At 45.6% G+C, this 24,930-nt stretch overlaps 1 protein-coding gene across 1 annotated transcript in view; it reads right to left on the reverse strand.

The window, feature by feature from the left end:
* Nucleotides 1-24,930, reverse strand: part of PRKCH (protein kinase C eta) — a 773,184-nt gene that overhangs the window by 538,280 nt on the left and 209,974 nt on the right. Inside the window, exon 2 of the mRNA XM_086937948.1 lies at nt 8,758-8,821. Within this exon, the coding sequence (XP_086794074.1) occupies nt 8,758-8,821 (64 nt within the window). The remainder of the gene's footprint in view (nt 1-8,757; nt 8,822-24,930) is intronic.

Genomic DNA, 24,930 nt, shown 5'->3' on the forward strand with positions numbered 1-24,930 from the left:
GCTGGTACAGACCTTGCTCTCAGTAAACCTCTGCATGTCAGTATCTTCAGCATTGAGACCCACCATTCAATTACACCTGAGCAATGCTAGCTCAGCTTTCAGGGCCGAATGTTCTGGGTGGTTTCATGGCACTGATTGTTTCTTTCGAGATCCCCCAACGCATTGTCAACATTGCTGCTGTTTCCTAACATCTCCAATGCTATGTCTTTACCGAAATACAATTGAATAAGATGCTTCTATATATTCATTATGCCACACTTTACTATTATCAGCTTTCCTTGCTTTTTAAACTAGACTCAGCTTGTCTAAGAATCACTAATGTCACTGCTAATGAGAATGTGTGGCTCGTACTCCTCCGTAAATGCCACCAAAACTAGAATATTTGCATAACCTTCAAGCTCCTCACCCAGGCACACAAGGCACTCCAAGACACCGGACCAGCGTACCTCAACAGACGACTCAGCCTCGGACTACCCCGCATCCGAAGAGTGACCACCCGCGGCAGATCATTCTCCCACCTCGCCGCCAGGACATGGAAAACCCTCCCCGTTTGCCTACGACAAACCGAAGACCTTCTAACCTTCAGGAGACTCCTCAAGACCTGGCTCTTTGAACAGTAGCAGCTTCCCCCCCACTAGCGGTCACTCCCCTGTGGCATCGCTGTGGTATCGTTGTGCAGCGCTTTTGAAACTGATTGCAAGCTATTACCTTTGTTTGCCGCTTTGCTTATTTGTATTTGCACTGTTAAACCGCCACCGCTACCTTATTGCCGTTTGTGTTATCATTGTGCAGCGCATTCTCACGGAAACTGCTTTTAATCTTTTAACTGCTATTTGCCTCTGACTGCCGCATAGCTTATTAGCATATCACAATAGCTAGCGCCTAACCCTTGCTGTAGTCGCGTTCTCCCCCAGGCGCTCTCGCCGTGCTGACCCCTCCGCCTCCATTTTGTTGTTATTGACCTCCTACGCTGCCCGACCCGCCTCCCAGCTGAGCCGCCCTCCCACAAACTACAAACAGCGCTCCCACACCTGGAAGCGCTGTGACTCACTCTTCGCTTCGGTGCCGAGTGGTCGCTCCCCTGTGGCATCGCTGTGGTATCGTTGTGCAGCGCTTTTGAAACTGATTGCAAGCTATTACCTTTGTTTGCCGCTTTGCTTATTTGTATTTGCACTGTTAAACCGCCAGCGCTACCTTATTGCCGTTTGTGTTATCATTGTGCAGCGCATTCTCACGGAAACTGCTTTTAATCTTTTAACTGCTATTTGCCTCTGACTGCCGCTTAGCTTATTAGCATATCACAATAGCTAGCGCCTAACCCTTGCTGTAGTCGCGTTCTCCCCCAGGCGCTCTCGCCGTGCTGACCCCTCCGCCTCCATTTTGTTGTTATTGACCTCCTACGCTGCCCGACCCGCCTCCCAGCTGAGCCGCCCTCCCGCAAACTACAAACAGCGCTCCCACACCTGGAAGCGCTGTGACTCACTCTTCGCTTCGGTGCCGAGTGGTCGCTCCCCTGTGGCATCGCTGTGGTATCGTTGTGCAGCGCTTTTGAAACTGATTGCAAGCTATTACCTTTGTTTGCCGCTTTGCTTATTTGTATTTGCACTGTTAAACCGCCAGCGCTACCTTATTGCCGTTTGTGTTATCATTGTGCAGCGCATTCTCACGGAAACTGCTTTTAATCTTTTAACTGCTATTTGCCTCTGACTGCCGCTTAGCTTATTAGCATATTACAATAGCTAGCGCCTAACCCTTGCTGTAGTCGCGTTCTCCCCCAGGCGCTCTCGCCGTGCTGACCCCTCCGCCTCCATTTTGTTGTTATTGACCTCCTACGCTGCCCGACCCGCCTCCCAGCTGAGCCGCCCTCCCACAAACTACAAACAGCGCTCCCACACCTGGAAGCGCTGTGACTCACTCTTCGCTTCGGTGCCGAGTAGTCGCTCCCCTGTGGCATCGCTGTGGTATCGTTGTGCAGCGCTTTTGAAACTGATTGAAAACTATTACCTTTGTTTGCCGCTTTGCTTATTTGTATTTGCACTGTTAAACCGCCAGCGCTACCTTATTGCCGTTTGTGTTATCATTGTGCAGCGCATTCTCACGGAAACTGCTTTTAATCTTTTAACTGCTATTTGCCTCTGACTGCCGCTTAGCTTATTAGCATATCACAATAGCTAGCGCCTAACCCTTGCTGTAGTCGCGTTCTCCCCCAGGCGCTCTCGCCGTGCTGACCCCTCCGCCTCCATTTTGTTGTTATTGACCTCCTACGCTGCCCGACCCGCCTCCCAGCTGAGCCGCCCTCCCACAAACTACAAACAGCGCTCCCACACCTGGAAGCGCTGTGACTCACTCTTCGCTTCGGTGCCGAGTGGTCGCTCCCCTGTGGCATCGCTGTGGTATCGTTGTGCAGCGCTTTTGAAACTGATTGCAAGCTATTACCTTTGTTTGCCGCTTTGCTTATTTGTATTTGCACTGTTAAACCGCCAGCGCTACCTTATTGCCGTTTGTGTTATCATTGTGCAGCGCATTCTCACGGAAACTGCTTTTAATCTTTTAACTGCTATTTGCCTCTGACTGCCGCTTAGCTTATTAGCATATCACAATAGCTAGCGCCTAACCCTTGCTGTAGTCGCATTCTCCCCCAGGCGCTCTCGCCGTGCTGACCCCTCCGCCTCCATTTTGTTGTTATTGACCTCCTACGCTGCCCGACCCGCCTCCCAGCTGAGCCGCCCTCCCACAAACTACAAACAGCGCTCCCACACCTGGAAGCGCTGTGACTCACTCTTCGCTTCGGTGCCGAGTGGTCGCTCCCCTGTGGCATCGCTGTGGTATCGTTGTGCAGCGCTTTTGAAACTGATTGCAAGCTATTACCTTTGTTTGCCGCTTTGCTTATTTGTATTTGCACTGTTAAACCGCCAGCGCTACCTTATTGCCGTTTGTGTTATCATTGTGCAGCGCATTCTCACGGAAACTGCTTTTAATCTTTTAACTGCTATTTGCCTCTGACTGCCGCTTAGCTTATTAGCATATCACAATAGCTAGCGCCTAACCCTTGCTGTAGTCGCGTTCTCCCCCAGGCGCTCTCGCCGTGCTGACCCCTCCGCCTCCATTTTGTTGTTATTGACCTCCTACGCTGCCCGACCCGCCTCCCAGCTGAGCCGCCCTCCCACAAACTACAAACAGCGCTCCCACACCTGGAAGCGCTGTGACTCACTCTTCGCTTCGGTGCCGAGTGGTCGCTCCCCTGTGGCATCGCTGTGGTATCGTTGTGCAGCGCTTTTGAAACTGATTGCAAGCTATTACCTTTGTTTGCCGCTTTGCTTATTTGTATTTGCACTGTTAAACCGCCAGCGCTACCTTATTGCCGTTTGTGTTATCATTGTGCAGCGCATTCTCACGGAAACTGCTTTTAATCTTTTAACTGCTATTTGCCTCTGACTGCCGCTTAGCTTATTAGCATATCACAATAGCTAGCGCCTAACCCTTGCTGTAGTCGCGTTCTCCCCCAGGCGCTCTCGCCGTGCTGACCCCTCCGCCTCCATTTTGTTGTTATTGACCTCCTACGCTGCCCGACCCGCCTCCCAGCTGAGCCGCCCTCCCACAAACTACAAACAGCGCTCCCACACCTGGAAGCGCTGTGACTCACTCTTCGCTTCGGTGCCGAGTGGTCGCTCCCCTGTGGCATCGCTGTGGTATCGTTGTGCAGCGCTTTTGAAACTGATTGCAAGCTATTACCTTTGTTTGCCGCTTTGCTTATTTGTATTTGCACTGTTAAACCGCCAGCGCTACCTTATTGCCGTTTGTGTTATCATTGTGCAGCGCATTCTCACGGAAACTGCTTTTAATCTTTTAACTGCTATTTGCCTCTGACTGCCGCTTAGCTTATTAGCATATCACAATAGCTAGCGCCTAACCCTTGCTGTAGTCGCGTTCTCCCCCAGGCGCTCTCGCCGTGCTGACCCCTCCGCCTCCATTTTGTTGTTATTGACCTCCTACGCTGCCCGACCCGCCTCCCAGCTGAGCCGCCCTCCCACAAACTACAAACAGCGCTCCCACACCTGGAAGCGCTGTGACTCACTCTTCGCTTCGGTGCCGAGTGGTCGCTCCCCTGTGGCATCGCTGTGGTATCGTTGTGCAGCGCTTTTGAAACTGATTGCAAGCTATTACCTTTGTTTGCCGCTTTGCTTATTTGTATTTGCACTGTTAAACCGCCAGCGCTACCTTATTGCCGTTTGTGTTATCATTGTGCAGCGCATTCTCACGGAAACTGCTTTTAATCTTTTAACTGCTATTTGCCTCTGACTGCCGCTTAGCTTATTAGCATATCACAATAGCTAGCGCCTAACCCTTGCTGTAGTCGCGTTCTCCCCCAGGCGCTCTCGCCGTGCTGACCCCTCCGCCTCCATTTTGTTGTTATTGACCTCCTACGCTGCCCGACCCGCCTCCCAGCTGAGCCGCCCTCGCCCCTCCCCCTCCACTATCCATATATGACAGTAGTTCCCGCGGGCAGCGTCCACGCGCAGCGACCGCGCCCAATTCGCGCTGAAGGTGCGCCAAAGGTAAGCCCGTCTACGCCCGTCCGCGCCTGGACCGCGCCCAGCGCTAGACCCCCTGGCCCCCATCCCTCCCAGCCCTCCCGCATTACCTACGATGCCGCCACCCTCCTAGCCCTTAACCCCGGTCGCGCCCCCAACTGCGTCCAAGCCGCCCCTGGACAAACCCATGGACCTTTCTCCTGCTTCTCCTGCAAATTCAGCGGCACCGACAACATCTCCGCTACGACCACACCACAGATTCCCGACCCCAACCACCTACAATGCATCCTTCTCAACACCCGATCAGTCCACAGGCACGCCATTGACCTATGGAATCTACTAGACACCATTTCTCCGGACATCGCCTTCCTTACGGAAACATGGATGAATGCTTCCTCCGCACCAGACATCACCGTTGCCATCCCTGAAGACTATAAGATCATACGCAAGGACCGTACCAGCCACACAGGAGGAGGAATCACTATTGTCCATAAGAAATCAATCCGCATCTCAACCAGCTCTGACGCCAACCTCGCTAACTCCGAACACCTTCACTTCCAGATCCACATCGACCCCAAAACTACACTCAGAGGCACCCTCCTCTACAGACCACCAGGACCCCGCGCAAAATTCAGTGAAGACATCACGGACTTCATCACCCCACACGCGCTCCCCTCCAAAGACTACATCCTTCTGGGAGACCTCAACTTTCACCTTGAAAAGATCAACGACCGCAACACCGCCACCCTCGTGGACAACGTCGCCAACCTCGGACTTAAACAACTAGTCACTTCCCCCACCCACATCGCAGGTCACACACTCGACCCCATCTTCACATCCAGCAACCATGTCTCCTTCAGCCACACCACGGACCTCCTCTGGACTGACCACAGCTACGTTCACTTCACCTACAACAAACCAAAACCCAGCATCCACCTCCAACCTACCCTGCAAAGAAACTGGAACAAAATCACCACGGACCAAATCTCCGCATCGCTCCTTCGAAACACCCCAGCCCTCTCTTCTAACGCTAACGAAGCCGCCGCCAACCTCACCCTATGGTTATCCAACACCGCTGACACCTTAGCACCACTGAAAAAACGTCAAAACAAACCTGGCAGCAAGAAGGCCTCATGGTTCAACGATGATCTCAAGAAGTCCAAGAAACTCTGCCGCTCCCTTGAAAAGGCCTGGAAAAAAGACCCAACCACTAGCACCAAGGACGCCTTCAAAAACGCCACCCGCACTCACCACCAACTAATCCGAAAAGCCAAGAAAACAGCATTCAAGGATCGACTTGACAACAACGCCCACAACAGCAAGGAACTTTTCAACATCGTCAAGGAATTTTCCAATCCCTCGGCCAACTCCAACGACATCACCCCCTCTCAAACCCTCTGCGACTCCCTAGCCTCATTTTTCCACAACAAGATTGCAGACATCCACAACAGCTTTGACAACCAACCCGGAAACCAACCCACCCTACCATTTGCTCATCATCTTCCCCCCGTGAACACCCTTAACGACTGGAACCCAATCTCCACTGAAGACACCATCCGCCTGATGAATTCCATCCACTCAGGATCCCCCACAGACCCATGTCCTCACCACATATTCAACAAAGCAGACTCCGTCATAGCACCGCACCTCCGAGACGTCATCAACTGCTCCTTCAACTCCGCCACCTTCCCGGAAGACTGGAAACACGCTGAACTCACCGCCCTTCTGAAAAAACCCACAGCGGACCCCACCGAACTAAAAAATTACCGCCCCATCTCGCTTCTTCCATTCCCGGCCAAAGTCATCGAAAAAGCTGTCAACAACCAGCTCGCCGCCTTCCTCGAAGCCAACAAATCCCTCGACTCCTCACAGTCCGGCTTCCGAGCAAAACACAGCACTGAGACCGCCCTCATCGCAGCAACAGACATTCAAACTCTACTGGACAATGGAGACACAGTCGCCCTCATCCTCCTTGACCTCTCTGCAGCATTCGACACAGTCTGCCATGCACCCTTTTACAACGCCTCAATAACATCGGAATCCAAGGAAAAGCACTTGAATGGATCACCTCGTTCCTCACCGGAAGAACCCAGAGAGTCCGCCTTCCACCATTCAAGTCCGAGGCCTCTGAAGTCATCTGCGGCGTACCACAAGGATCCTCACTCAGTCCCACCCTCTTCAACGTATACATGAGCCCCCTCGCGGCCATCGCACGCCAACACAACCTCAACATCATCTCTTACGCGGATGACACTCAACTGATCCTTTCTCTCACCAATGACCCCAGCACCGCCAAAACTAACCTACACGAAGGAATGAAAGAAGTTGCCGAATGGATGAAACAAAGCCGTCTGAAACTGAACTCAGACAAAACAGAAGTCCTCATCTTAGGTACATCCCCCTCTGCATGGGACGACTCCTGGTGGCCGGAAGCCCTCGGAAAAGCACCCATCCCAACAGACCACGCACGGAACCTAGGCGTCATCCTGGATTCTTCACTCTCAATGTACAGACAAGTCAGCGCCGTATCCTCTTCCTGCTTCAACATTCTTCGCATGCTCAGAAAAACATTTCGCTGGATCCCCTCCGAAACAAGGAAAACAGTCACCCACGCTCTGGTCACGAGCCGACTGGACTACGGAAACACCCTCTACGCAGGTACTACCGCAAAACTCCAGAAGAAACTCCAACGAATCAAAAACGCCTCAGCCAGGCTCATATTAGACATCCCACGCAACGAACACATCTCTGGTCACCTTAAAGACCTCCACTGGCTACCCGTCAATAAGAGGATCACTTTCCGACTGCTTACCCACGCACACAAATCACTCTACGACATCGGACCAGAATGCCTCAACTCACGACTGTCCTTCTACACCCCCTCCCGCCAACTACGTTCTTCCAGCCAAGCCCTCGCCACTGTACCTCGCATCAACAAGACCACCATGGGAGGCAGATCCTTTTCATACCTGGCTGCTAAAACATGGAACTCACTCCCCGCTTACCTTCGCCTTACCCAGAACCACCTAGCATTCAGAAAGCAACTTAAAACGTGGATATTTGACAAGTAATCCTCCTCCCCTTCCTAAGCGCCTTGAAACCCTCTGGGTATGTAGTGCGCTATATAAATCCTATGACTTGACTTGACTTGACTTGACATGTATATAGTGAGCTTTACAAATGCTATGATTGATTGATTGATTTGCATAGTAGATTTCACTCTGCACATTTATCTCACTGGTTGATGCTGAATAGATCATTAGAGAGAGGGATAATGAAGAATCATGAAACAGTATACATGCTTGTTTAATACTACAGCTATAAACCATAAAGAGTTGACTATAATACTGGGATAACCAATATATGTTAAGGAAATATACATTAGGATAAAGACAATGACATAAGATTTGCATTAAAAGTTGATTTCTAGATAATCTGAAAGCGATTCCACCTGACAAAAGAAGCGTGTTTGAGGGATTGTCTAAGGCGCAACAGTACACAGGTGGTATGGAAGCCCGAACACTTGTCAATGTGGAACTTAAAACTCTAAAACACCCTGAGTGTGGAACACATGAGTTATTATATCATTGAAAATCACCACTGATTTGCAGCAATTTGAAACCCATTAATAACTGCATGGCCAAAGGCAACAGAGATATAGCATGTAATGTTATGCTAACACCTTCATTTAGAGGTGAGTGAGAATGAGAAAGCAGAGTAAAATCAGCAGTTCCAATGCCTCACTTAGAGGAGGGAAAACCTCTAAGTTTCTGACGGTGGAGGTCCAGCTAGCTCCTCCTCGTTACTGGAGGGCCGTTAACTGTGGGACTTCCGGTGTCATGACATCAGAAGCCCGGCTCTATTTAGGCGAGTATTTCCAACACTGTTTGCTCCTGCTGACGACTGCCATGCCTTTATGCACGAAAGTGCCAACAACTGTTTTGGACCTCTGTGAAGGCTGAGTGAGAGTTTTAACAAATGTATTCCTTGCTATTGCAGCAGTAAAAGGAAACAGCAGAAAGGTAATACAGCAATTTTGCACCTCTTTTGGTAAAAATTACCAGATCCTTCAGTGTGAATTAAAGTATGCACCCTTCTCCAGAACATTTTAGTTGTAAATTGAATTATTTTACAGAGAAACTTAGTATTAAGAAATAACACGTGTGCTGATAACTGCTTCATGATGTGGGAAAGAATTAACAATAAAGTGAATTAATTTCCTTACCTTCAGTGAAGGACCCTGTTAGAGATACCACAACGAATATTTTTCCATCTGGCTCTAAATCGAGCTGAAACAAATGAAACCACAAATATTAGGGATTTCAGTGCCACAATCCACTGATCATAAAGTTTCTGCTGCATTGCCTTCAGATGAATACAAACATTACACTCGCTTCAATTTGACGTTTCCTTTTGACCCCGTTTGTGTGGTTGTGTATGTGGAAAAAGAAATTCAGCAAAACTTCAGAGCATAGTCCATTAGTAATGTTTCGAACTCATGTGAAACTGGAAACGTGTAATACATGATCAACCAAAACAGGAAGTTCCCCTCTTTTTGCTGATCACTAGACCTCATTGTTACTTTCTCCAACCTGTCCCACTATCCGCAAGTCTTCCCAAGGCTACCCCCTTCTATTCCAAACCCTATCTTTATTTTACTGTGTACACATTTTCAACATACCTACCTCAGCCCTTGACAGCACCTCTTGGCCCATCTACTAAAATGTTCACCCCTACTCCTTTCAAAACCAAACTTCAAGCAAGCATTTCAACTCAAGCATTTGACACTTTGTATCCAGGACCAGCAGCCTACATCCCTGGGTCACACCAGGACTGCATACACTCAGGAGCTCTATAAAATCCCACTCCTTTCAGGCTGCAGACTATGCACCTTCCTTGGAGCTCTTCCATCCTCTGGCTGGTGTGAGAGGAAAGTCTAGCAGTATACACTCCCGCCTGGCTCAATGTTTCCACTACTCACTACTTAGTGGCATCAACTCCTCACATTTAATAAATGACTGTTTTCCATCCCCTAAACAAGAAACAGAAAGCTGGTTTAAATCTCGCCTCTTCTTAGCTTTCTCACTTCTCTCAGTGTTCAAAAACACTTGAGCACCTTGCTTTCAAGAGACTAAATTGAACCTTAACTCAGATGAAAAATACAGAAAAATATATTTAAACCTCCATAAGTACACCAAATCAACAATATAGATCAACAATACAGAATAAATAAATTTTAAACCGACGTACAAACATCACAATCAATTTTAAGATTTATACCAAAAAAATTTAGAATGTTTAAAAATATAATAACGGGCTAGTTCATTTGGAGGGGACAAAAACAGGTTAACTCATCACAAAGTTCTATATTGCATTTGTTTTTAAACATAAGTGTGGACACAAATACATTCTGCGCAATGAGCTTAGTTCAGGACAAGCATAGAGTGCATATATACCATCTTGACATAGAAGGCAAATAGATGGGTCATCAGGCTGAACCACCTCCTTCCATGTTAATGTGTTTACTGGAAGATTTAGCATCTGTAATAAAAGCAGCATTCTCCTACACCAGGGTCTAAAGTGTATGTGAGATAAAGCTGTTTTTTGTTTTATTAACGAGCTGTCTGTAATTGTTTTATACATTTTCAGATTGAGATAACGGTCGCTATCAAGCTTCATACTTAATAGTGAGACTGCCTCTTTGTCGTTGGCTACAAGACCAGAATTGTAGCAAGCCAAACAATTTCAGTGCACAAAGTAAGATTAATCTAAAAAGGGCATTCTTTGCTAATTCTATTAAAGACCACTTGCTTCAAATTTTGTTTCAGGGGTCTGTCTGAGGTATGAATTAAACAATAGCCCCATTGGGTAAGTGCTGCAAGTGCTGAAACATAGATGCTGGCTAATTGAGTTTCAAATTGCAATGCTTTTACCAGAATGGGGAGACCCTAATGTACAAAACATCGGTCGTATTTATTTAACAAGCATTTACAATGGAATAGGTCTCGCAATTACATTATTTTGAGTTATTGGCATTGTAAATGTCATTTTTTTTAATTTTTCCCTTCGTGAAGCATTCATTTCTGTCCAGTGTAGGCGCTGCATAGAACCGCGAATCGCTTCCCCTTTTTAACACATGTGGAAATTAACTCTGGACGTGAAAACTACAAAACATGTCTATCGGAAGGGGGCTTCAGCGTCTTTCTGATTGGCCGGCTATCAAGGCAGAGAAGTCACTATATTGCAGCAGTTTTTCATAAACCAGCGGGGAGGGTGCCTCGTAGCACCGTCTGCTCAGGGAGTAAAAATCTTGCACATATAGAAACGTGGTGCAGAGACAGAGCAGAAATGCACTGCATCTCTGCGACTGCCTGGCGTTGAATGTGGGGGAGGGTTATTGGCGTTGTCAATGCTTATTGTTAAAAGTTTAACAATTATCAAAAGCTAGTGCTGTGCTGGTGCAATGATCGATCACAACTATAGGCTCCTCGAAAAAATATTTCCTCGCAAGAGCCCTGCATGGCAGGGGGAATAAAGATATATCCTGTTATTTCGATAAAAACACTACAGAAGGCAGCTGGCTCTGGAATAACTCAGCTGGGCCCTTTAATCTGCAGAGCCCGGCCTCAGCTGCCCCTGGTGTCTACACAGACCTGAAGCTGCGCCCACACTACAGGCTCAGCCTGCATATTTATCTGCCACAATAGGAACCTTTTCCATTAATTTAAACGTATTTCAGACTACTTTAATTTTCTCTGCTGCTTCCAATATCACGTGCTGTAGTGAGCTGGACCCCAGCTCTGGTCACCTTTAAGCCAAACAAAACACTGAAGAGGGGGTTGTTCCCATTCTCAGACCTTGCAGCCAGAGAGCAGTGGCGCTTTCAAGCGTCTGCGTCTCCCTTCAGAATAATGTCTCTTCGACAGCCTGTACAAGGTCAGGAGAGGAGAGAGGTGGGCGTGTCTCTAGGAGGCGTGAGTTGACAACTAAATGTACTCGAATGACAATCATGCCTTATAGGGGAACAATGCACTTCAACAACTTGTTATTTCTGGCTTCTATTGGTGATCATTTGACCAGGGGACTGGCATGCAAAACCTGTCTTTTACACCTCTCGGTGTGTGATCTTGTACTATCTGATGTCCCTCAAGTGTCCAAACTTTTGAAAAAATGCATCGCAGTATTTAGCTCTATTAAAGTAAAACTAAGCAAGCGCTCGATGATTGCACGTTTTCAAGACTTGAAATTTCCTGTAACAACAAATGTATTGTGGGAGTGTTACTCTTAGGTCGCCTCAATTGAACTACATTTCCAGGCTAGTCGGTTCGTGACTGGGCTGACATAAGGTGTCCCTGGGGGCACTGGGCCATCTGTTCACTCGGTAAACAAGGAAGGGCGAGGGTGAGAAGAAACACGCCTACTAAAGATAAGAAATACCTTCACGACAGCCGAAAAGCAGACGATTCAGTCCATATGGGCCAGACGAAAAGGTGAAAGGGCGGAAACCAAAAAGGCACAGTTCCAATTAGAGGCCACCATTTTACATAAACGATGATGCCATCCAATAAAAATGAGAAGAGGGCTTCAAGTCCCCTTCTGAAATCTCCTCATCCGCAATATGTCTCGCAGAGCGAGCAGTGCATGCGTGCTGCAACGCTAGGCGAGACCTAAATAGGACCAGGATTTAAATGCAATAAAGTCTCAGGCATAGATTAACGTGGGAGAAATGTTAGCTTTATACATTTCCAGTTCAGATCAGATAAAACCTTATTTTCACTGTAAAACACTGCCAGAAAAGGACAGTACAAATGTTCAAAACGTTATTAATAAACGACAATTCCAGATCTCATACAGCCAGCAAGTGAATGAATTCAGAATAGGACAATCTAAAGTAAAAACGTACAAAAGGTGATGACAACAACACACAACATCAGGCTCTTAAAAGACGATTTGCTTTGTGAGGGCACACTTTAAGAAAGAGCAGGCACTGCTGCAGAGTGTGGAGGAACTCAGAGATTGCAAATACAACAAAGCTTCAGCACTTCTTCTAATTCAACAATTTCTAATAAGTGGGACTAAAAATATTTTGAATTAGGCCCTATAATACTCACAAAATGAAGTGGAGCAAACTCTGGGGTGAGGACTCATCACAGGGGCATATTAGCAGCTTAGTGAAATCAAATTGGCCCAACAGGAAACTTAATTGTCACCTAACACTCCCAAACCTAATTCTGATGAACACAAATATGTCACGGTAGTGCCCATCCATGACAGGTACGGTTGCATATTAAGGGTGGTTTTCAAGTTAGCATACTCCCTGACAGAGGTTTTAGATGATTCACATACCTCCCAATGCAGTCTATTTCTAGTAAGGAACACTTTCCAGGCCCAAGTTAGATCAGCTTCAATATACTAGAAGGGGCAGAAAAAGGTTCAGGTCTCCCCAGATCCAATGTTACTTGTTTAATGCATTGTAACCAGGGAATAGCTAACCCTCTATCACAAGCAATGCAGTCCAAGATAACCTTCCTGTTTAGAACAGCATGTGAATTTGCCCAGATAGCGCACCTGAAGGCCAGCGGGCAAATTTAATGGGGTCAATTACATACCCAATACATAGCACCTGGTGGACGATATCTGCCAGGAACAGGCTAGGGGTATTCCCAGGAGGAGATGCTGAATCCTGTTCTCTTCAGTTTGGAGGGAAGAGATGTTGAAGTGGCCCAATCTGCCTGTCCCCATAAATGAGAATGGGGAGGTCTTTGCTACTAAGTGCCTCCAGCAGGGGGGCCATGGCCTTTCTGCCAATGCAAGAGGCTAATTTGTAAATATAGCCGACAGTTCTGGCAAACATTTGGGAAGCTTTCGGCTCACAGAGTCCGCAGTTTCCCTTGGCATCAAAAACCACCCCAGATAAGAAAAGTCCTGGGTTGAGGTAACCTGTTGCCCTAGGAGGTATACACTCCTTGGTTTCATTTATTTGGGGCTGCAGAACATGGTGTATGTTTTCGAGCAGCTCGTTGTAAGGTCCAAAGACTCCATAAAGCCACCAAATTTCTGGAAGAGAGTGTTTAAAATCTTGTGTGTTCTCCCCATTAGAACAGCATAATGCGCTTATGGTAATGCAGTAACTTTTTTCCTGCCCACCACCGGGACATCAGCTGCATATGTGAACAGGATCGCCTCAAGACCGTTAAAAGACAACAGAAAGAGGATTGGTGCCCGTACACAACCCTGATGGATGCCATTCCCCAGTGAAAAGCTGGGAGTGTGTTTACTGGCAGGACTATACCTAACAGACACTAAAAGCTCGCACTGAAGGGCACGCAAAATTTGAACGAGCAAACCCTACAGCTTAGACCAAACCACACTGTCGAAGGTCTTAGACATGTTCATGAAGACTAGACAGATGAAGCCCTGCTTCTCAATGCTATACTTACTATTAAGCAGGTGTAAATTGAGACATTGCTTCACTGTGTCAAGCCCCTCAGGAAAAGCATACTGAAACTCCAAGAGTGTGTTTGTCTCTGTGACCCATAACAGTAGATGATCCAAACAACCCTTCCTGTGATTTTTTACCACAGAATCCAATGAGGATATAGAGTGGTAGAAACTTTGAGACTGTGGATCACCTTTTAAAGACAGGTATGATAGTGGCAGTATGCAACGTATTTGGAGCTCACAGCGGGTAAAGGCATTCAAATAATTGCAAAATATTGGGGCCCACAGGTCTGGGTAAAATATATATAAGTGCATAGGGACCCCATCCCTTGTTTGATGGAGACTTAACAATGGCTTCCTGGACCTCATATAAAGTGAATTTCATGAAATTGGGTTAACACCTTAAACTCCTGAATACCCTGGGGCTTGTCAGATCAGTAAAGGGCCCTGAAGTGGCTCACCCAGGCCTCAGGACTGATGGTAGTGATGACTGAGGAATCAATGGACCCACTAGCACCAATGTCCGTAGCTACCCTCCAAATGTTTATTGAATCCTTCTGCCTGCAAGACAGAACCACCCTCCCTCAGTACTCAATTTTAAGCTCCTTGCGCATGCTGGACATGGCGTCTTTATACACCACTCTATACTCTTTGATCTTTTGGCTATCTCTGGGGTTCTCCTTTAGGGTACTATGCAGGTTTTCTCTGCAGGTTTTCAGAGGCCTTATCCCCAATAGTGGCTGGGTTGGTTGGTTTCATAAGAAAGTCCCTAATAGCTAACCCCACTTGGACAAAACTATTAGTCATAGACCGTGAGTCCGCCAGGTGGGTCAGACAGTTCAACAGCTTATGAAGATGGTTAGTACACAGATTCTTTATCACAACAGTTGAATCAACATTCCTCCTTACTAGGTGAAGGCCCTGGAAATTAACATTTAAGAATGAAGAGGGGATACCACATACCCTACTTTCCCCCTTGTGAATGCCAAGACCTAGCCATAGGGGGTTATTGCTCACTTAGGACTGTAACTATAGCGCCCCCGCTGACAACCCACCTCATAGGGAGCCCGAATAAGAAAGATGTAATCAGTGATTGACCCACAGTCCCCCCTAACATAGGCAGCAAACAGTTTTACTACATTCAGAAGGGCCCTGGCTTTCGTATCCCACTGCTGGGAAGCACCCCTCACACAGACTTTTTCCAAAATAGCTCGCTCATTGACCTCGGGTGTGGGGCCAAGTTTGGTTTGAAGTCGCCACATTTTCTTTTTACAAATTGATCTGCAAAAAGTAATTTGTTGCATAATGGCTCTGCTCAGTTAGGGTTTGAGAAAGACCTACTAGGCAAGGTCAATCAGAATAACATTGTCAGTGTACAACTGTATCTGTAAAGCAGGAGAACCTGATGATAGCAGAGAGTTTTTCAGATGCACAAGCTGTTCTGCTAAGTCATGTAGATACAATGAAAACAGTAGTGGGACAAGGAGACATCCTGTTTTAGACCATTTCCAGTTTTTATAATTGTTTTTAAACTTTAAACTCCCCAATTAATACTTTGCACCACATAGAAGTATGTAAAGCAATTATCAGCCTTAGGAGCAATTATCAGCAGTGGTATATTTTTTTAATTCCCTTCGTTTTTCCCATTCGTCCTTTAATGGGCTCCTCCCAGTGGCTGTCCTGTCTGGATGAGGCCTATCTCCCTCAGAAAAAAACTTAAACTTGGGCTCTAATATAGTTTCAATTTGAATTTCGTCTTGTGAGAAAGTATATTCCTTTTTGCTGTCTACGTTTTGATCCATCTTCCATCTTTTCTGCATGCTACATCTTCTATCACTGACTACTGACTCAAAGAGTGTGTCTCTCAGCAAATGTGTGCGTCTCTATGAGTCTCACACTCAATGAGTCAAGAGCGTGGTGAAAAGACAGCGCACATCTTAGCTTGTAAGGACTGATCTAGCTTTTTTACTTCCCACCTCTGGATCTCCCCTTGTCCAGTGGTCCGGATGCCCTGGCCTCATTCAGTATATGCTCTGTCTAAAAAGGTGCAACACTCAGTGGTGTAATGCAAAATTATGCCTCACCCACCACAAACTATGAGTGGCCCTGAGTCTCCCCTGTTTCACAGATACTCATTGACTTTGGATTGAATGCCCCCCCCCCCCCCCACCCCCGAAGGGTTGGAGGCGCCTGGAAGTTTAGGGACCCCCTCTGCACCACAGGTGTTACACCCCTGATACCACTTCATTCGGTGTGTGCTAGTGGTTCTGCATTGCTGTGGACTTTACCAGAAGTAGCAGGTAGTGGTGGCAAGGAGGTTGCTCTGTAGTGTAGTATTAACAATGAGCCAGCTATGCTTCATATGCTGTACACCAAATGTGCACTAGTGGCAGAGGTATGGGGTGCACAAGACATGACCTCCATAATTAATGTTACTGAAAATGCAGTATGTAATGTCTTCAGTGCTGTAATTAGTGATGTCATTGATGATGTCAGAGGTTTATTCATTAATGATGTCTTTCATGTCTTTTATGTCATGTGTGAGATCACGAACAGTGCACTGGTGGAGTAGGTATGGTATCTAATGATGTCTAGAACATTTCATTTATTGTCATGGTTTGATTCATAACCATAGAGTTACTTCAACTGACTTTTTCAGGGATATTGTAAGGTTTTGTTTTACTGTCACAGTTAGTATGTGTTCCTCATAGAGAAATATAATGTCTCTTAACAAAAGTTGTGACGTAATTTTGTTTGGCTTTGAATGCCGCGTGGTAGGCCCACACTACATGCTGGCACCCATCCCGGGTCTACTGCCCCTCCCTACAGAACTCTTGTATAGTCCAGTGCTTGCCAACACATTGGTCGAGTGGCTGTTTAGCTTCTTCACAGACTTTTGATTTTTATAATTTTCAATATTCGACTTGCTCTGAAAGGGAGCAGGGAGATGTCCAAACATAAGTAACTTATCATGAATAATTCATTTAAAACATAAAACAACTTAATACAATTTGAAATTAAAACAAACTCGAGAAAGAACTGAAATCCAAAAGGCATCCCACAAAGTGGGCACAATTATTATCCCCCCCCCCCAAGCCTAAAAGATGATATACTTTTTCAGCCTTTTTTCCAAAGACAAAAGATTAAGAATCATCCAGATAGCGCAAGGGAAGGAGTTCCAGAAGCAATTAAAAACATCCCTGCTGGAGAATTTCATCCCCCTATGCATGGGAGTCTCTGGGTGAAATTCACAAAGGTAAACGTACGCTTTTGTGTACTTTTACTTTTGTTTTAGAATTCACAAAACTGCATTTTAATAGTAAGTTTACCAGTGCGAAGACTCTGCACATAAAAAGATAAGCATGTTTTATCTTAATAAGTGTGAAATTCTCCCCCCTGACTGCGGAGTCTCCGCACTCGTAAACTTACTATTAAAATGCAATATTGTGAATTCCAAGACAAACGTAACATGTCACAAAAGTTTAAGTTTATCTTTGTGAATCAGGTCCAATGTCTTTAGAAATAACTAGGTTCCTGGTGAGCCATGTGTAATTTGAAGTATCTGAGCAGTAAACACTGGTTTACTCAGGACATGGCCTGGTAGTTTGGGCTGGATTGTTCCCATCGGGCGCAGGGTCAAGACTGATTTGCATATGGCTGGGTCCAAACTGTAATGGCATAGTGAGCAAAAAAGGTATGGCTTTAGGTCCAGATCTCTGTACTGGAGTGAATATATGACATTGTTCTGCACTCTGTCCATCAATTGTTCTTTTTGCATTACTCAGGACATGTGCATTGAAAACAATTCTAGTGAACTTAAACTTAATCTTAAAAGCAAGGGGAAGCTTTTGTCGTGAGAAGAGAACAGGGATGAAAGGATTCAAGTTTTTGGTCACTCTTCACCAATCAAGTAGCTTGCTAAATGTGCAACTCATTATAAAGATGTAAGAGCTGATAGAGGAAGATCCATACTGGCTGCTGTGAGTGTTGGATTTCCATGATGGGTGGAATGTGGGCCTGCATGGTGGGGAGCTAGTGGTTGGGGATAGCGGGATGTTGAAACAACCATCAATGAAGCCTTAAATTGTGAGACAAAGTGGCTTTCTGCATGAGGGTCTTCTCTATAGTGGCACTTCATGGCAGGGGTGGATCACGCGACCTGACAATCGTACTTGTGTGCTAATGGTGTCATATTTTATTCATTAGAAGATACTCTGAGGGGGAAAGGTGTTTCAGGTCTTACAGGTCTCTGTCTAACCCACATCTTCAGCACTCACAGCGCTTATCTGACATGACTGAGGTTTTGTGCTCTTCTAACGAAATACATAGGTGAATTTCAGTCTCTTTGCTGAACAGTGTTTGTGATTCTTTTATTTGTGTCTGGGGCGTTTGCCTCTACTGGTATCATTATAATGTCTGTTCCACGTTTCTCTGTACTTGGAACAGGGTTTGTTTGCTTTTCACTGAGTGCTTTGGTGGTAGTCTTTTTATATTCAATCACATCTGCCACATTGCAACATGGTGCAATGCTGTTTCAAATTTTCCCTTGTGCCAATAATCCCCTATCCTCCCCTAGTGTAGTTGCTGCCCCAGTGTCAGTGTGTTCCTAATACTCTGCCTGAGAATCATACCATGACCTCCTCTTCCTAGATCCTATCCTTAATGCATACATTTATCGGTGGAGTCCAGTGATCGAGATTGTAAAGGCATTGACTCTTTCTACACTGTGTTTGTACCTCTTTCAACATTCCCACCGAACATTACCAAAAAGTGTTATCCTCCTCAGCCTAATTGGAAACTCATTTTTTTGTCTGTAGGTTGTCCAAGCATGAACCTTTAAAAGGGAACCCCACTATAGCATTTTCCTTCCTTTGCATTTCAATCATTAAATATGGTGCGGGTAGTTGTCCTGTCAACTGCTGACATGCTGTGACAGTATTATTAGAACAATAAGGGATCCCTTCTATAGGGGGAGGCATTACCTTCATGGTTGGTGCCCTCATGGCATACATGACAGAGGTAAGTATGGGCTCAAAATCCATTCCGCTCACGTAATTTGCGAATTTTCAGCAATTTTGCGATCCGCAAATCTCGCAAAATTACCGAAATATTCACAAATTTGCTTGATGGCCAGCTCACTCAAGGGACCAAAGTTATAGGCACACACAGTCACTGGAGGCAAAACTTCTGGCCCGTTACGCAGCTGCAGTGTAGGAAAAGCACTATACATTTACCCGAGGTAGCACTTACTGATTAGCCAGTAGAAAGTACTCCAGTTGTGTAGAGTTATGGCACAACCGGTGGCATAATCGTCGATAAATATGCAGGCAGGATTCATTCTGGCACAATGCTTCTGCCACAAAAATTAAACCTCAAAAGGAAGCCCTTACAGATATGAGCATGTGCCTGAGTTGAAGCTCTAATTCAGTCGTGCATTATAATCAGCCAAAACAACTAGTGAGCACGGTCCAGGTCACGCCCAGCGAGAGAAAGGGAGTGACACCTCTGCCCCATGGGTAAAACGCAGGTAACATAGGCCCATCGGCCTCCAGAAATTCCATTCCGGCACCCATTGGCCCGCTGGCGGCATCCGAAGTGCACAGACACCGCCCAAATCGGCCCCCGCCCTCCAGGCTGCCCAGAAAAAAGCAGCCCACAACTGGATCTCGGATTCCGGCCCCATGGCCATTGACTGAGTGCCCGCTTTACCAATCCGACATGTGTAAATCTACTCTGTGCTGCCTGGTCGGCTCTTATGTTGTCAGACATGCCAAACCTAAAGCAGATTAGGATTGTATCTAATTTTTTCTGTCATACTGCGTTATTTTTCCCCCCAATTAAAATCACCTTCATTTCTCACATACATAATGAGTGCGGTGTTTCCGCGCCTCTTTTGGTGTGTTAACGACAGGTTATGTGGGGGGTACTTTCCAGTCAAAGCTGAAAGTATGGGACCAGCCCTTACCAGTACACCCTTCACCGCTAACATTTCATTTCAGACAGTTAGGGGATGTGCAGGAACCGCCATAATACAACCACAGGAAATGAATACACACGGGAAGTAATGATGATACCGAAAAGATGAATGAAAACGTGAAACACGTCATCCGCATGAACCACTCTGAGGCTGTATCCGGTGGCCCAGGGTTGACCCATGGACCAGGAGATTTGTGGTAATATACCAAGTGGCACGGATATTCACTCATTCAATGAGGCAATCTTCTTCACAGACGCATTCATTCACTTGGCTAGGTAGTCCAAGCACTCTCTTACCCACTCAGCTCAAATACATACTCAAGTCACGAACCTTCACCTAACTTGCTTGCTCACTTCACCTGTTCATACGCCCAAAGCACTCCCTTTCTGAGTCTCATTCACTCACTCATGCAACTCAGTCACACGCTCAACTCCATCGGCAACGCGTCGAATTTGTGAACTATTCTCTCACTCTTTTTATTCATTGTCAGTACGTGTGTGGAAGCACAGCTTCTTCAGGGGCGACATTTCTAGGTAGCGAGGATTCGTACATAGCTCCATTTCCGTAGAACAGGAAACCACAAAATGTAACACCCATAGGAAAGCATGAAAGAAAAGACCTTGACTACCCTATTTTGGTTTGGTGCTGCAGCATGTGGTTCAACCGTTTGCTGTCCAAGCACGTTACGAGCATGTCACATGTAGGGACATTTTTCTGTCTGAGATGTCATCCCCTACATCTAGAACGCAGAGTGAACTGTCCCTGATACAGTTCTGCACATACATGTTCTGAGCAAGTTCACACCTATGGGGGGGGCTTTCTAGCTGAGATACCCTCCGTACAGTACGCACAGATAAGAGATTCCCAGAAATGTAGCGCTCATATTACAATATTTAACACAATAGTAATTAACAGGTGTGCTTCCTCCCCATATCTACCGCCTACAATTAGATGTAATCCTTGATGGAGGTCTTTGCATCCACGAGTTTCTCGAGCGCAATCCCTGTGTACTTACTGTGACCAGGAGGCTGCTTTCTTCTCATGTGCTGCTCTGATCCGTCTCTCACCCTTTATAAACAAGAGGCATGTGTACTTGCATAGAAGCCTGCCAGTTTGGCCCCGCCACAGACACACTAGGGTATGCAACGTCTTCCTGCCCTTTCCTCACTATGATGGACAGCTCACATGAGGGACCTCGGTGTCTTTCGGCGCAGTGGCAAAGTTACAGACACACATGTCACATTATTTGTGCAAATGGCAAAAAAATCTGCGAGTTCGCGGGAAAATCCGCGAACTCGCAGACTTTTTTGTCATTTTGCGCGAAATCACGGATCGCAAATTTGCAACATTTGCCCATAGTTAGACAGAGGTATTCTACTCCTGAGTTACTTTCTCTGCATTCAATGGCACTGCACTAAAATTTCACAACAACAAAACAGGTCCAGTATCAAATGCATATAGACCATTTGAAGATATCGAAATACCATTAACATATCAAGAACATTACAATTGGTTCCAAGGCGCCCTACTATATTCACTGAACAATTTATGACTGGGTCCACTCAGTAATGAGGGGGCAACCTTGCCTGTCCTAGTCAGCTATGCACCATAACCAAATTTAGCTCCATTAATGATGGTAGAACTTTGTGCAAAGGCGTAGTTATACTCGAAATTTGCTTAACACAATTTGTAATGCGCACAATACCAGCTTCCCCAGAGAGGGTTGTTCAAGCTGTGCGGCTGCATTTAGCTGCACATGCAGCCAATCCAATGACTATAAATGCAATTATGGGAAAGGTTCAGGGCAGATGAGAGGAAATCCTATTCTGGATTGCACAAAAAACAAATTGGCTTGAAGCGGTGTTTTCCTACACAGAACACCAAGACAAACATAGAATTCTCAGAATGAGCTTACCACTTTGTATGGCTACTTGGGGCACAGTCTTTGCTACGATATATACCATCACACATGGTACACCATCAATTGCTGCTTTACCTGAAGTGCTAAAACATATCCAAAACAAATACGGGGAGGCCCCTGCCCAAGCTTTGGGGATGAAATTAATTGGCAATTTTGCCACAGATTCCTCAATTATATTAAGTGACAATTGAGATGAAGCAGCAGCGCTGGCTGTACACAGTCTCCTGCAGGTTCTGGTAGTAGACCAAGAGTGTGAATTACCAATTTTATTTGCTGTAGCCTATACATCTATAAATCCAGTAATATTTATATCATTTAATCATTGCAGAGGGATTTCCTGTATGTAACGAGAGTAGAAAGGTATCTACCAAGGAGCCCTCCTGGCCTACTGTGTAGGACTGGCCACATGGTGTGGTTTGCTTAGGTCGATTGAAACAAACCATTTGTATCTACAACCAGCACGCAGTGTAAATATCACAGTTCTGGTACTTTGAATGCTAAGTACTGGCACTGGTGCACTGTATGTTGGACCAAATTATTTTTGGGTCAGTGACCTTCTCACTCACTAGATCCCCAATTTTAGGAATCCAACCCACAGTTGCTGGTTCTGCCTTCACTTCTTCAGTGGCAGAACATTTAGAAAAGTCCTTTGAATGCTCATCCTGGAAGTCTTGTATTTCCTGTAAGGCAACGAAATGTTCATTAAAGTCAAAAGGAATATCTGCCGCCACTGCAGGAGGGTTGTTGAGATCTGTAACTTACATTTGGATCATGAAAAGGCACTCATAGGGCGACTTCTACCCAGGGATCTTCTAGGCAGATTATTTAAAGCTCTCTGGACTCCACACATCTGATAGATATAACTATGAATTATTCTATTCAATTCTCTTTTTAATAGTTTTTTTTGTATTTAACCCTTTCGATGCTGATGACGAGCTCAGCTCGTCATCACCCACGGGTGTCGTGTGCTGATGACGAGCTGAGCTCGTCATAACTGCAGCAAAAGAGGAATTTGCAGCACAGCCCAAAAATCCCCGCAGCAGCCATGTGGTTAAAGGTAGCTGGAAGGGGGTTGATTAGAACACAAACAAGATTTTGCAGAGGGTATTAATTTTTAGGGCAGCTATTCTTCCCGACCAACACAGGATGTATTGTGTCCATGGGTTGAGATCTTGTCTAATTTGTCGAAGGAGGAGTTAGTAATTAAGATTAGCTGTTGCTGAGAAGTTATTCACCTCTTTTAGCCCAAGGTATGGTATATAGTAAGTTGCCCATGGTGTCAGGAACTCTATAGTTTTTTTACTTTTAGTTTAGAACTGTGAGCAAAGTGTCTTTTGTTTCTTCTGCTGGACAAAATGAGTGAGTATTTGTGATTTCTGCAGGTTTACTCAAAACCTGAGATACCGCCAAAGGTCTGACCTTCTCCAACAGAGCAGCTAGAGAGTGAATGGGATCTGTAAGTGCAACAATCACATTGTCTAGGTATAAACGTATTGTCTGTGTCTCCCGACCAATCTTTACCCCTCTAAAGTTTGCATTAGCTCTCACCCTCTGGGCTGACTCCATATATAGAGCAAATAGCAGTGGCGATAATGGACAGCTGTGCCACATCCCTCTTCAAATGGAGAATGGATGGGCAAGAATGCCCTTTACTCTTACTATGGCTTCAGGAAAGATATACCTATAGAGGATCCATTAGTAAAATGTATCCTCGAAACCAAAGCATTTTAGAGTTTCTATTAAATATGGCCAGTGAACTCTACTGAATGCTTTATTAGCTTTAATGGCCAATATTGAAGTGTTCTTTGTAGATCTATTTCCATTATCAGTGATATGGCACATCCTTTTCGCATTGTCTGTGCATCCACTCTAAGGGATGAAACCTGCCTGTTCGGAGTCTAACGAACAGGGAATATAGGGGTTTATCTTGTATGTAATATAGCTGTATAGATATTTTTGCTTCTATGTTGTTAAGGTAGAAAGGTTTATATGAGCTGCATTGCAAGTTATTTTGCATGGCTTAGGGATGACTATTTAGATGCTTTTATCATATCCCCTTAGGGATGGTGGTTGGGTCTGGACTCAGTTTTTTACAGGTCTGGTTACTTTCCGCCATTTGTTGCTTCTCTGAGTGTACGGCTGGTTTGTTCGCTGTGTCATAGTCTATGTTCTGTCATTTGGGAGGTCACAGATTTGTCTCTCTTCAGAGATTGCTAGTAGATAAGGCGAAGTTGATGCCCCCATTCATATTTAAAGTCTTTCTCAGGAAGTTAGGTATTGGTTTAAAGAATTTGCATTTTTAAAGGGTGATCACTGAGAGGACTTGAAATACTAATAGTTTCTGCCCCTGGAAAACAACAGGACCTGATTCTCTGGTAAATAGAAGTATATCTTCTTTAAGCTCGCAGTTGTGGAGATAAGCTAGGATGTCTGGTGCTCTACTACTCTGTGGATTCCATCCAATGTTGTACTCAGCAGAGAGTACATGTTTACAGAGCCTCTCAATGTAACACTTAATGTCTGACCCTTCTTCCTTTTTGAAAATACCCCTGATGTTTAAGTTTTTAGTTAGAGAGGTTTTCCAAGTCTTCTGCATGTGCTTGTAGGTGCAGAAATTGTTTTTCAGGGATAGTATTTCTTGTTGCAGCATTGCAAATTATTTTCCATTGCCTTCAAGTTTAGATACCATCCCGCCCCCACCCGACATATAATTGTCTTCCCTTACGGATGTCTCTCATTCCCTTTTCAGAATCCGGATGACAGTTGTACCCGACTGCTCCCGCCATACCTCATCCTGCTTAAGTCCAGAACACGGATTATTTTCCGTCGTACCCAACCACTTGACCTTTCAGGTTAGTTTTTCATCCGGTAGGCTACTACAGCCTCTGCGTGTTTTACCCCCGCACACTGTTGTTAATGGCTACCCTCTCCCTTTTTACTGTTTTCCTGTAGTTGATGATCTGCCACGCCATCTTCAGGTATACTGCAGAATTTTTCAAAATCGGCACTTTATTTTGAGAAGCACGGTAGAATTGCACCCACTCCGTCTGTAACTTTCC

The sequence above is a fragment of the Lissotriton vulgaris genome, chromosome 9 (assembly GCF_964263255.1).
Source record: "Lissotriton vulgaris chromosome 9, aLisVul1.2, whole genome shotgun sequence".
NCBI classification, from domain to species: domain Eukaryota; kingdom Metazoa; phylum Chordata; class Amphibia; order Caudata; family Salamandridae; genus Lissotriton; species Lissotriton vulgaris.